Source organism: Perca flavescens, chromosome 2 (genome assembly GCF_004354835.1).
Source record: "Perca flavescens isolate YP-PL-M2 chromosome 2, PFLA_1.0, whole genome shotgun sequence".
Classification (NCBI taxonomy): Eukaryota; Metazoa; Chordata; class Actinopteri; order Perciformes; family Percidae; genus Perca; species Perca flavescens.
In genome coordinates this window covers 13,271,206-13,285,097 of record NC_041332.1, presented here as the reverse complement: position 1 = coordinate 13,285,097, position 13,892 = coordinate 13,271,206, and the positions used below count along the sequence as shown (strand labels likewise).

The 13,892-nt window shown below is 42.1% G+C and overlaps 1 protein-coding gene across 2 annotated transcripts in view; it reads left to right on the top strand.

Moving 5' to 3' along the window:
• The first annotated feature begins 2,041 nt into the window (after nt 1–2,041).
• The window catches only part of sdk1a (sidekick cell adhesion molecule 1a), a 252,184-nt gene continuing 240,333 nt past the window's right edge, over nt 2,042–13,892 (top strand). For both annotated transcript variants that reach the window (XM_028594450.1, XM_028594442.1), the window contains exon 1: nt 2,042–3,778. In XM_028594450.1, the coding sequence (XP_028450251.1) occupies nt 3,598–3,778 (181 nt within the window). In that variant the 5' untranslated portion in view covers nt 2,042–3,597. The remainder of the gene's footprint in view (nt 3,779–13,892) is intronic.

The following is a 13,892-nucleotide window of genomic DNA, read 5'->3' as shown; positions in this document are numbered from 1 at the left end:
CAGGGATGAACCATTCTTCCAAAAGATGTTCGTCACTGTCACTCCAAAATCTCCCATAGGTGGGTTGAGATCGGGGCAAATACTGATCAAACTAAGAATGCTCCAAACAGCCATTTTAGGAGTAAATCTTTTTTTTGTTTGCTAAATGTTAAGAAGAAGACACATTTGTGCTCAGAGCAGGAATACCCAATCAGACAAGGATTCACCCTGCATCTGCCATATCGTTCAGTCTTTAACACATCCTGGGATTTTACTCAGTGATGTTATTCTACAAAAACACATGCGATTTTCATTTATTATTTTGTTTGGTTTTTTCATCTATATGAAATCCCTAATATTTCCACCAGCAGTTAACATGTTAAATTAACATCAGTGTAATATATTAATATATAGGACATTGACTCAAATGTTCATGCAAAAAGTAATTAAAACTACCCTCTGAATTAGTCATATTGCTTCAGAATTATGACCAATTTCAATGTTAGCTGGATAAATGTGGGTCTTGGGGACTGGAAATGCAATAGCACGTGACTGACATGAGGAATCTGTATTTCTTTTCCCATTAATTTGTATAACTTATAAAATAGTTCTGACAGCATTTTTGAACTAGAAGATTAGAAATATTACAGTCCAGGGGTTTATTAATAAATTAAAATGAATGAATGTATCATTGAGGTGAATAATTGTCATATGCACATTAAGGAGGTTACTTAACCAACAAAAGACGCAAAACAGGAGGTAAGTGTAAATGATGCCTATAGGCTACATGTGTGCTGACTCAGATATAATTAGAAAAGTCCATCCAAAGGAGAATAAATAGTTGAAAGCAATACAGAATGCCTGACAGCCTTACTGCAATATATTCCATTATGTTTTTATATTTGGATTGTAATCTGTTTCTCTTTAAATAAAGATATTTGCAGCATACATTGATTCAGAAAAAGGTAGAAATAGGTGCATAAAAATTTACCAGAATGCAGGAAATTAAGTGTTTAATGTTCAAAATTTTCAATAAATCATTTTAATTACTTTGCTGTTATTGGAATAAATAACACTTAAAAAAATCTTTTTTAGAAAAAATCTCAACATAAATCTCACACTAAACTGAAAAAGGCTGTTACTGCAATTTTGTTAATTTCACAGGAAAAAAAACTTATTATTAGACGAGGAGCCTAGGATCAAAATAATGAAGTTACTGTCTGTGTCTGTGTCTGAACAGGGCTGGCACATGTTCACGTTAAAAAGCGTGTGCGTGCACACACACACTACGGTCACGCGCAAAGTGTCCCGGTTTTAGCTCCAGGAAATCTGGTCACCCTAGACTAAGCGAAAGAACATTTTCATGGAAACTAGTAGCATAATTTACTGGAAACAGAAAGTAGGAAGCCAGTTGCCAAATGAGCCTAGATGGAAAGATAAATGGATGAACTGAGGTGAAGGTGCTTGAGGAGAACGTGTTGGGGACAGCTAGCTATAGCTGGCGTGGTGATACTATTTGGCCACTCAGGGTATGGGGAATCTGCCTCTGAGGATTTATTGAGGCAATAAAAGATAAGGTCACTGTGTTGTAGGCTTTATTATTAATGTACCAATTAATGACCCTCACCATGGAAGAAACTAGTTTATTAGTAGTTAAGATATAGCTCCAGGCAGTTATTTCGTAATGGAGCATGTGTGTGTAGCTGCATCAGAGAGTTTCTCTTCCGTAAAATAACAGTGAAAGTTCTCTGAAGTAAGCAAACACAAACACACGCGCGCGCGCGCGCGCAGACTACTAGCCTACTGCCTTCCCAACCACTTTGACACCAATTCTCCAATAATTAATATACAACTAATCATGTGGCTTCCCTAAAAACTATAAATGGTTGACTGGTTATCTAGTTTGAGAGGAAATTTGTAAAAAAAAAAACAAACAAAAAAACTTACAGACACGTTGTGGGGGCTTGGGGGCGCCGTCCACCATGCTCGCAGTGCTGGCATTGCTTCCCGCCCCCTTTTAGGGCTGTCCAATAGGAACAGCGTGAGCACTCAGCTCGACCAATCAGCAACAACGGATGATAGTGAATGGAAGTTTAGTTTTTGAGTTTGGGATAGATCAAGGGAGAGATTAACGGAGAGGCTGAGCAAGAGAATGGGGAATTTAGTGGACAAAGTAAATTCAGGCTCTTAAATATCAACGCTTTGCTTTCGCAAAAGACCGAAAACGCAGTTGAATAAGGCAAAACAAGAGCCCTCTCTCTCTCCCAAGTCTGTGTCGAGGACGGTGGCAGGTGTTCAGTTGAGGGAGACGCATCGCCTCAGTCAGCTCCCCAAGCCCCAACAGGGTGCTGGAGACGGAGAAAAACGGCTAAAACCCCGCTAACTGTAGCCAAGAACTCCCGTGAGTATGAACGGATAACGATAAAACGTTTTCAAGTAACGGTTTCTTTCGTCGGATGGACTGTTTTTGGAGGACCGTTGAAGACTGGATGAAAATGCTAAAGGCTCGTGTCGCAGTAGCAGCAGTGAGAGTAAATATAACGTTACCGTCTCTGTAACGGCCGTTTGTTCAGTTCAAACAGACTGTTACTTTGGCTTGTACTAGCTAGCTAACGTTAACTCTTCGTCGGTGAATGTACAGAAAAGAAAAGAAAACTCTCAGTTGTTGCTGAGAAACTTGTAATGCTTCTTAGTTGTTTTTTTTTTGCCTTTTTGCTAACCTGTTGTGTCTTGTTCCCGTGTAATCCGAGACCCGCCACATTACGGCAAGTTGACCTATCGGGTATCCGAGGCAAGAGTACCTCTTTTGGGAGAGTGGTGGATAATCGACGACTTGTTTAGTTAACAGTTAATTAGGATTTCTAACTTTAGCTAGATAACAAGCGGCATCCCATCACACTTCTCCATCACCACACTTGGGGGAGAAAAGACTATGTGCAGTTTGTTTGCACAAAAAAAAAAGAAAAGACAGGGGTATTAACAGTAACAATTACTGGATTGATTTTTAGAACACATACACACACACACACACACACACGCACACACACACATACAGGGAAAATTATGGATGGATAATTTACGTGTTACGACCACTCTCTAAACAGCTAAATGATCCGCGGGACAAATCCCCGGTAAAGACATTAAAACAAGCGTGGATTTGAGGTCGATGGCAGAGAATAAGCCGATAAATCTAAAACACTTAAATGTATTAATTCCTTGCTCCGATCAATCTGAAAATGAGGTATCACAGGACGCAGAAACACACGGACTCCGCCGCAGCACATAGAGATTACCGTGCCGTTACACCGTAAAGCCAAACACTAGTGAGGGAAAGTATTTCTGCTGGTGAGGCGACCCCCCCCCCTCCTCCTCCCACCCCTTCCTCATTCTCCCGCTGCCTGCTGAGTTTTGGACACCGGAGCTAGGGAGTCAGATCGGGGAGCTTTCCGGCAGCGACAGCGGCGAACTCCCGTAGCTCTGAGCTTGGCTTCACCCGGAGCGCGGAGCCGAAGCCCGTTTCTCTCTCCGCTCCGACTTCTTCCCACTCGTGCGCAGGGCAGAGAGAGTTGCAGCAGCAAAGCACAAGCGGACACTGAGACTGTTGGTCCCCTCTCCCGCATGATTAAACCGGAAATTTGCTGCCCTACGAGGTCCCCGGAGCGTGAGGAGGGACCCGCAGCAGGGAGCCGGCAGAAGATGACCGGGATGGGGACAGGGACGGCCCGGAGTGGGAGCCGGTGTCAGCCTCTTTTTCTCCTGCTCCTCCTCGGCAGCAGCTGCCACATGTTGCACGGGCAAGGTAAGGTCTTTACTCCCAGGAGTCCTGGGTTCAAATGTCAGATATATTGCACTACAGAATATTAATATTCATATATGTATTTAGATCTATTCACACTGTTGGTGTTTAAAGGGTGGCACTGTACTGTGTATTGTCTAAAAGCACTTACTGACCGACTCGTTTGTCTCTGGGACCATGGTAAACAGGGGACAAGTGAGATGGTGACTCCTAAACTGGAAACAAGGGTGTGATTTATTAGACCAAGTATAACTGCTTGCCTGTTTGGGATGTGTCCCTGCAGGAGGGTAATAGAAATACAAAGGGGGGGGGGGGGGTTCTATAAATTAAGTAAGGTTGATTGTGGGGGGAGGTGCCTTCTATAGTGCATGTGTAAATTATTGTTATTGTTATGATGCATAGATTTTAGGATGATGAGTGTAGGATTAAGGTATTGAGGATGGGTATGGGGGGGGTTTGTAAACATCGATAATCCCCCTCTCAGTCAATGACCTGCTTAACTACAGGTCTTGATTTGACACAAACACATGCTGCCGCACATTTTAATTGAACTTTGTTTGGCAGTGTTGACCCTGTTGTGCTGCAGGTGTCTACCACATCAAGTGTGTGACTTGTGGTTGCAGAACATTTACTTTGTGAAGTAATTGTTGAATGAAGACGCATATGACGATGTATCGATTCATGACCAAAGCTGTCTGTGGAAAATGTGTGTTGCCACGTTTTGTTTTGTTTCCAGCTCTAGAGAGGGGGATGAAGAGAAATTGTGGATATTTGTGTTTTTGTGTGCATCTGTGTGTTTTTTTTTTTTGTATGTGTGCATGTACCTCGCGGGATCATGTCAGAGTGCTGAAACAAAAGCACAGAAAAGGTCCGGCTGGTGTCGGCACACAGTTTTCTCTGGGTCACAGATGGCATGGGGTGCTGAATGAAAGGCTGAGACTTGGGGGTTATGTGGAGGAGGGGTCTTAGGAATGTCTGTGCATATATCTGTGTGTGTGTGTGTGTGTGTGTGTGTGTGTTAGAGGTGGGGGTGAGCTATTTGTGAAAGCATTGGAGAATGTGTGTGCCGTTTAAGTGCAGGAAGGTAGAGGAGGAATGAGGAGGGAAAGCAAGTCAGGAGGGAGAGGGGAGTGGCAGGCAAAGTGGGCGAGAATAAGAAATGGAGGGGTGGGGGGGAAATGCGGCGCAACATGCTTGTCACTCAGAAAGCTGTGTCTGCAGTTCAATCGATGATGACGGTATGACAACACCTCTGTGTGTGTCAAAAGTTGCTCTCCTCTCCTTTCTTTTCCCAGTCGTCACACTCTCACTCTTCCTCCCTCCTAGGTGTTGAGGAGGAGGTGGGAGACGGAGGGATGGTGTGGCTGCACAGTCAGCTCCTTTCGTCCTCCTTCTAATGTCAAGGTCTCAGCACCAGCACCCAAGTTACCCCCCCCCCCCCCACCTCTTCCAGCTGTCTTGGCTCAGGCGACTGAGGGGTGCCCTGCTGCGAAATGTCTATACCTCAGGATGGCTGGCAGGAGTTGTGTTATATGCGTGTTTGCTGGGGTAGGGGGTGAATTAGAAATTAGTGAAACAGATGCAGGATGGGGTTGGTGGTGGTGGTGGTGGAGAGGGGGCGGGGTTATTGATTTGATAAGCTGTGCCAGGCGGCCAATCGAAGGCTGTAGATTTTCCAGGTTCCGACCCCTCTATCCCCAGCATTTATTAGGACGTTTTACTTTAGGAGGAAAAGGATGAAATTCATGAGCCAAGGTTGATCCTCCTGATCTCTCCACGCCCCTCTCTCTCCCTCCTCCCCCTTCTGTCCCTCTCCCTTTCCCTCTTTCCCTCTCTCTCCCTCTCTTTCCCTCAGTCAATCGATGCCCACACCCCTCCTCATAAATGTGAGGCTTTATATGAGCCAACTCTTGTCTCTGGGAGCACATTTAAATAAGCTCATCGATCTTTCATTTTAGAGTTTAAGTGACGGCAGCATTTTACTGTCTCTCTCCTCCCCCCCCTCCTTCCTCCACTTCTCAACTGCTCACCTCTCCACCCTCCCTTCTTTATTCATAACTTATTCCTCTGCCCCCCCCCCCACACACACACACAGCCTCCCTGTCACTGAGTGGGTCCTGCTTCACAGCTGTTTGGCTGATTCACATTTCCAGCATGATATAGACAGAGCCTCATTCCCCACATTTATATTCTGACTGAGGTCAAGAATGGCTCACGTTTAGTGTCTTTCAAAATGTAAATTATACTCTATATCACTAACAGAGTCTACAACGTGTCAATATCTTGCCGACCGTTCATGATTTTCTGAAAATAGCCTTGTTGCATTTGACAGCCATGGATTCTAGCGATTTTCAACGTCATTTTCAAACATTTTTAGAAACCCAAATCACAGAGGACCGCATAATACAAATTACATTAAAACATGAAAATGTTCAGAGTCAGAAGGGGTTCACATAACAACAGCGATATGGACCATTAGGTTTAAAATACATGGAGAATGATTTTGTCCTAGTTGCTAATGTGGATAATGATAATGGTTGATAAGTAGCCAAAATGTAATGGAAAAATACTGTTGGTCATGATTGCTAACCTTGCCCAAGGTAAATGCCTTGAAATGTGGCCCGAGCAACCCAGCTGTAAAACCATTGCACTTCTTTCTTTCTTGTCTGAAAAAGAAATCGCAGGTCACAATCTTTAGCGCTCTTACTAAAGTTTAGTTTCTAACCGTGAATTAAGAAGTTTTCTTCTGCTTCAACTAGGCCAAGCAGGACTTGCAAGACTTGCATCACTATGCTGACCCACTTAGTGGATCTATCAGTGTGATTAGGTTTGATATGACGCATGTCATTGGCTCAACCAAGCCAGAGCTTGATGCTGATTTGACCAATTGGCATGCTTAAGTGAATTGAGGTCACTGACAGGACATTTGGATGGCGGGCTGTGGGCTGGAAGAGTTCTGAGCGTGATGTCAAAACCCAAATCAAATAGACTAGCATGCAGCTTTACACATGTGCACACATACATACACACAACGTCCTTCTCTCTCATCAGTGTCAAACAGTTAACGCACACGTGCAAATTTGCCTAACCATGTTGCAATGAGGAGAGGGTAAATGAGAAGCCTTGTCTAACCGATTATCATCCTCCACGCTGCGCAACCATACCATTACTTTTCCACCTCTCTCACACTTGTGAATCTTATGTGTGTTTTCACATTTACGTTACATGCAGCGTTTGCTCGCAGGTCATAAAAAACAATATAATATATAACAGTTGTGAAGCAATTTGTATTAAAGGCGGTTTGACACCAGAAGTATTGTAGCACGCTCCATTACTTCAGCATGCAACCTCAGGATTTTGATGTAGTTTAAACTCTACATTTACTGCTTGTTACAAAACAGTTGTACGCATGTTCTGTCTTTGCCCACAGACACAAATGTAATCCCACATTCAAGTAGTTTCAATTTCGGAGGCCTCGGGAGAGACTTTGCTGTCTGATGGATTGTGTGTGTGTGCATGTGTATTAGCGAAAGAGAGCAAGCAATTGAGTTGAAGACAGTGCAAATGTGTGTGTGGGAGTGTGGGACGTCTGATTAGTCGGGTCTAAGAGGAAGTGAGGTCCCTGGTCGACTCCCTTATTTCCTGTCTGTCAGGAGGAACAAATCACCGCACTTCCACAGCCACCTGACACGTTATGTTCTGTGAGTGTGCGTGTCTGTGTGTTTGGGAGGGAGCGCGTTTGTGTGTGTCTACCTATCTATGTGTGCAGACTACATAAAGTATGTATTGCCGGCGCGCGTGTGTGCGTCAGATCGATGCCTATACCCTCTATCAGTCCTAAGTGTTTTCTTCTCACAACAGAAGTGGCAGCTATAGAGAAGCAGCCAGAGTCTGCTTTAAAATATTCACCTGTGTGTGTGTGTGTGTGTGTGTGTGTGTGTGTGTGTGGGGGGGGTTGTTCACATGTACGCTGAGGTAATTATTAAGAGGTCAGTTGGATCATGCGGCCCACTCCATCAGTGTCACTATGAGTGGTCAGTTGAAAGCACAATACATTAAATATAAGGTTATGGTATAATTGCCAAAAGCTCTGTGTGTGTTTTAAGTGTCTACCCACGTGTGTTTCTGCCCAGTCAGAATGGTTTCCCATCTTACTTTATAAGAGTTTTCCTCAAAAACATCCCTCGGAGCTTTGAAATATGAGCCATGTGGGATACACTCTGGTCTCCTTCTGCCTTCCTCTCTGTCTTGCTTCTTTTTGCTCTTCATTTTTGTGTGTGTTTGTCCTTAAGGTATTGCTCCTCTTCTTTTTGGTTTCTCATTCTGTCTTTCCTCCTTGTCTCCCCATAAGGGACCAAATAATCTATTACTGCAGGCCACACAGGTGGAATGGAGGCTGTTTTGCTGTTTAGGCCTCGGCGTTTATTATGTAAGATAGGGGGAGGAGGTTGCTATTGATCCGCTGTCTGTACGTGTGTGAGGAGCGAGGGAGGCGCTATGGCACAAAAGCTTATCTTGTACTTTTCAAGATGGTTCTACAGCGAGACACCGAAATAAAGCAGAACGCTTGCAAAAACATGAACTTATTGATTGACTGAACTGTAAGACATCACAAAGAAAAAGACTGACAGACACTTATCGAGATTGGCAGACAAACATAAAGACAGGAGAGATAAATGCATGTGTGCACACAGATTTCAAACTGTTGTTTGTTAACTGAAGTGTAGGTAAAGTTAAAATCATTAAATTAACACTTGCAACAGAAATTAGTAGCCACCTGTAATTAGGTTTAGTCTTATATATGTCGCTCTTTGACATGGATGGCTGACATTCATGGCGGGATTTGTATTGAGACAGAATAGACAAAAAAGTTAATCAGCAACTATTATAATAATTGTTAATAATCAAGTCATTTTGTTAAACATAAAGACCAAACGTTCTCTAGTTTTGGCTTCTAAAATGTAAAGGTGTGCTACTTTTCTCTGTATTTTATACATTATACTTTTTTTTTCTTTTGAAGGAACAGGAACATTGAAAACAATATTTTATTTTGTAATCTGGAACATCTGACCTTTGGCTTTAATCTTAAATACTTACATACATCTTGAAATGTTGAATTAAACAAGATGGTGACCTACAAATGCAGGTTTTTTTGTGTGCAGCTTGCCTAAGGGCTATCGCTGCATGCAAAAGTAATAAAGTAATAATTTATTGTTTGAATTTGCTAAATAGGGATCTTATAAAGACTGAGTCAGGAATAGTTAACACAAGACTTTCTAGCTGTTGCTGCACAGTTACACTAATTTAGTAAGACCTCTGGCTATTGTGATAGCAGAATGGCTACAGAAAGTTATGGCAAAGTTTTTTTTCACTGTTGAGAAGTGACAGTGTGCTTGCCTAGCAGCCTACTTAATTACCACTTACTGCAGTTAATACACAATCTGCTGCACTTGCACCTTCATGGAAATAGAACACATTTACTCTAAATACATGTTTTCATATTACTGCAAAGTTTTCTCAATTACATTAGGACAAGGTATATTAAAATCCAACTGAAAAAACAGCATAAATATCTGCTCTGTTAATTGTCCTGTGTTCTTTGAGAAAAAAAATATATACGAAAAGGCAAAGGCAAAAGTTTATATTTCATATTTTTTGATTTCATGATGGCGCCCCCTAGTTTTGCATTAATTTGACGGAATACCGCTACATCTATCCATCTATGTAGATGGATGATGCACTGTGCACAATTAAGCAGCCCTATAATAACATCAGTAAAGCAGGTCCAACTAAAAGATATGGTTGGCAGCTGTATTGTATCTTTGTATTGTATAGGATGCACCACAGTCTTTCTTTGATTCCTTATTTACATACAATCCTACAAACATCTGTCAATACACATCTTTCGATATCTGTCAATACACACCTGTTAATATATAATATAATACAAGTGCATGTGTATACTAACTAAACTAAATCTAGATTCTGAGGCACATGTGTCAAACTCAAGGCCCGCGGGCCAAATCCGGCCCCACGCAAGAAGAGTTGATCCGGCCCGCATATCAATTTAGGTTCACAATAGATTTTGGCCCGCCTAGTTGTGCGCAGAAACCAAAAAGACAGGTCATTCTTTTCAAACTGTAATTATGTGACACTCAAAGCAGAATTTGGCAGATTTGCCGACTTTCAGACTCAGGAATTCCCACAGAAGCAGAGAGTTAGCATATTTAGGCTGTGAAACAGGTTGCTGTAAAAAATTAAATCATTGTTTTGCTTGATTTGCAAAACTCTATGATGGCTAACAAACTTTTTTTAGGGATTTATGTCGACATAACTGTAAGTGAGAAAGCTATATGAGACATTACAGTCAAATATGTTTGACTTTGATTAAATAAAAGCATGTCAATAAACTCTACATGTCTGGCCCCTGATGTGTTTCTTATTTCCAAGTGTGGCCCTTAGTGAAGTTAAGTGAACATTTCTGTGCAAACTTTGCACACCGGCTTTCAAAAAGAAAATCCGCACTTCAGTCACATCCACAGCAAACCTGAAACAGCGCATTGAACTAAAGCAACATATGAAAAAAAAGACCTATGAACTAGTTCATTTTTGGAACTGTGAACTTAGTTCAAAATTTTGAAGTATGAACTATAAACTGAACTAGTTCATTTTAAAATTTGTGAACTGAACTTTGAACTAGTTATCATGTAGAAAGTGAACTTTCCCAACACTATATATATATATATAGCATATGTATATTTAAAAATGTCAAACAAAACATGCACATTGACACAACTGATCCTTGTTCGCGAGAATCTTTTTATCTCACATCACTGCTTTGTTCTTTGTTTTTGAGATAACCCATATGAGATGAATAGTAATGTCTTTTTCTCAGTATTTTTGGTGTTTTGAAATAGGCTGCCGCCAGAGGAAGATGAGACAAAAACTAAATGAAACCAAGAGCCACTGTGACAGTTTCATCACATGTAGTACATTGTATGGGGCTTAATGGTATTAAGAACTTTGAACCCAGTGCTAGCAATAAGCACTGCAAAGTAGTCTACAGCTGAATGGCACTAAAAAGGAGCGCAGGCAGCTGCATGAAGATTAAACTCTAATCAAGGCAATAATTACATGCAATTCCACATGTGGAAAAATGTTTGTGAAATGTACTTCGCCCCAAATACCACAGGATGTTTACTGTATGCTCCATGGTTGTATAAAACATGACTCTGTGACATGTTTATCACCGTATTTCTCAAGAAAAACATACCCAAGGTAGAGCTTTATTTACTTTACTACTTTTCCAAGCCCTCCTTTCCTTCCACCCCAAGGTCACGCTTAGACCACCTAGTATGGTTAGCAACCCAGTCTTACAGCAGTTCGTCAAATGGTCACGTTATTAAATCTATTGATTCGTGTTCACAGGGCCATTTTCGTTGTTTTTTTCGTGGTGTCCAGCACGAAAATGTAAAGTGATGTATTTAAATGGGAAGCATATGTTGTGGTCACAGCACGACTACGGTAGCGAGTAGTATGAAATGCCAAAAATCCGCCTAAGGAGGTTGGGGTTGGGGTGGTGGATGGGTCAAACAATTCAGGACTTTCACCCCCGGAGGCCGGGGATCGCGTCCCGCGTGTGGCGTTTTGTTTCCCCGTTAACCGTCCTGTTATTGTCGCGTGTTCCCTGCCGCCGTGTCCCGGCGTGTGAGGCGTCTTCTCCCGGGGTGTGACGTTTGCTTTCCCCGTTAATCTCAGTATAGACCATTTCGTGCTGGCCACCACGAAAAAAATGAGAAAAACGTTCCCGTGAACACGGATCAATAGATTAAAAATAATGTGACCATTTGACGAACTGCCGTGAGACCGTGTTGTAGTTAGACAGATGCAGATGTTAACAAGAATAGTTAGTTATATTAGTAATACTCAGTAATATTTGTGTACAATAATTGCATTTTATGATTGCTCGAAATAGAGATTCATGAGAAACCACTCCAGGTACATTTGGCTTAGAGTGAGAGTTTTGCTTTTTATATCCTTCATCAATATTATTGAACTGTTCCTGTGCTATATAGTCTCTTATTGAAGTGTGCTCTTTTTAAACAAAAATCATTTTCATCAGACCTCAGTAAAAGGTTATCGCAACATCTTTTCTTTTTTGCATAAACTTGCTTGCCACAACCGTTTATCTTCTGTCTGAAACAGGAAAGTCAGGTTAACAACGAGCGCCATGACACCAAACTGTCGCAATCATGAGATGGTTTTGCATTGGATTAAATGGTGGGGTGGAGCTGAGACTGTGAGCAATATGTCCCTAAATGAAACTTTATAGTTACACTTCATCAGTACACAGACATCAGCAAGTGTTTCACATTATGCATTCATTGTAAGCAGATATTGAGAAACAGATTACACACACAGCAAGCTACGCACACGTAAAGGAATTTACTTTGTAATTAGTATCATTCCAGTCAGCGACAGCCTATACTATTGCAGATATGAGAGTCAAAGTGTTGCATGCTGTGCATCAGTGTTTCCTGAAAGAGCTTACAATATAAATACTTATTGTATTGCGGATGAGCAATTAGGGCTGGGCAATGTGGCCTAAAAAAAATCCTTGATTCTTTCACAAAAAAAAATTGATTTACGATTTAAATCGATTTGTTTCCCCCCTACTTAAAATCAATCTGCAGATGACAAAGAAATTGTTCAAAACAAGTTCTAACTTTATTTTGTTTTGACTCACACACACACACACACACACACACACACACACACACACACACACACACACACACACACATAGCCTACACATGGGGTATATACATTATATACCATATACCATTGTGTGTGGTCAGCGGTAGTTGGCGGTTCAGTTATCTGAGAATAGGTGACTGTGAGCTGGGTACAGAGCACTGTCATTTCGGCGGAGATTGCAGTTAAGGAAGTAATGAAACGACAAGTTAAGAAAAGAACTAATGTTGGTCCCTGTCGCTGCCATGTCGTTTGTGTATGTCTATATGGCAAACGCGGGGGGGGGCATTTGGAACTACAGGAGCCCAGAACAGTCCATCCACTGTATGGAGCAAATTTGGATTTATGGAATCGCAAAAGATAGCATTTTTTACGCTGAAAAATCACAGATGTCAGGTTCGTGTGACATACTCAAGGCAATCTAGGAACAGATTCCTATTTACAGGAACTGCTGGTGGAAATAAAATTGCAGGTGGCTGGAGATACATCAGACATTCTCTCTCTCTCTCTCTCTCGCTCTCTCTCGCTCTCTCTCCTTCTCTCTCTTTCTCTCTCTCTCTCTCTCTCTCTCTCTCTCTCTCTCTCTCTCTCTCTCTCTCCTTCTCCTTAACACCTGGGAAATGCCTTTAAAAACTCAGCCTTGTACTGCCAGTCATTTAGTGGCAGCACTAGATTAGTAAAAGGCTCAAGAGCAGTCTCACAGCAGGGTGAAGACACTGACTCTCTTTCCTACATTGAGAATGTTTCAGGCGTTATTTGGATTCAAACTGACAACCTTCCAGTGGATCATACCCCAGGCGGTCTCTCTTTGTGTCTCACTTTTCCCCTTTGCTTTCTGTGTGGCTGTAGTCATTTTTTTTACAGTGACATTCGCAGGGCGTGGAGTGAAATAGAGTGAAGATTGTTCAGTTGAAAAACATCAATGTGTCCCCCCCCCTCCCAGTGCTCCCCATACCAAATGCACCTGGCTCGGGCTCTTTATTTGTTTGTGTGTATAATTGTGGCGGTGCCATCAAGCTATTTGAATAGGATCTTTGCATAGTGAATCGCCAGTCACGGAATATTACTGAGGTCAGGCTGGGTTGAGTAGGAGTGTGGGAGTGTACATCGTGTGTGTATTACTGTAGAGCACCATGATTTACTTGTTCAGTCCAAGGACTTAAAACCTGCTGCAGGTGTGTGTTCTCAGCCTGATGCGTTTGATCTGCCACAGGTGCTTGAGAGGGTGGCTGTGTGTGTGTGTGTGTGTGTGTGTGTGTGTGTGTGTGTGTGTGTGTGTGTGTGTGTGCGTGAGTGTGTGTGTGTGTGCGTGTGCGTATGGTGATTTATGCTATAGGCTCTGATCTTAAAAGACCCTTTTTGA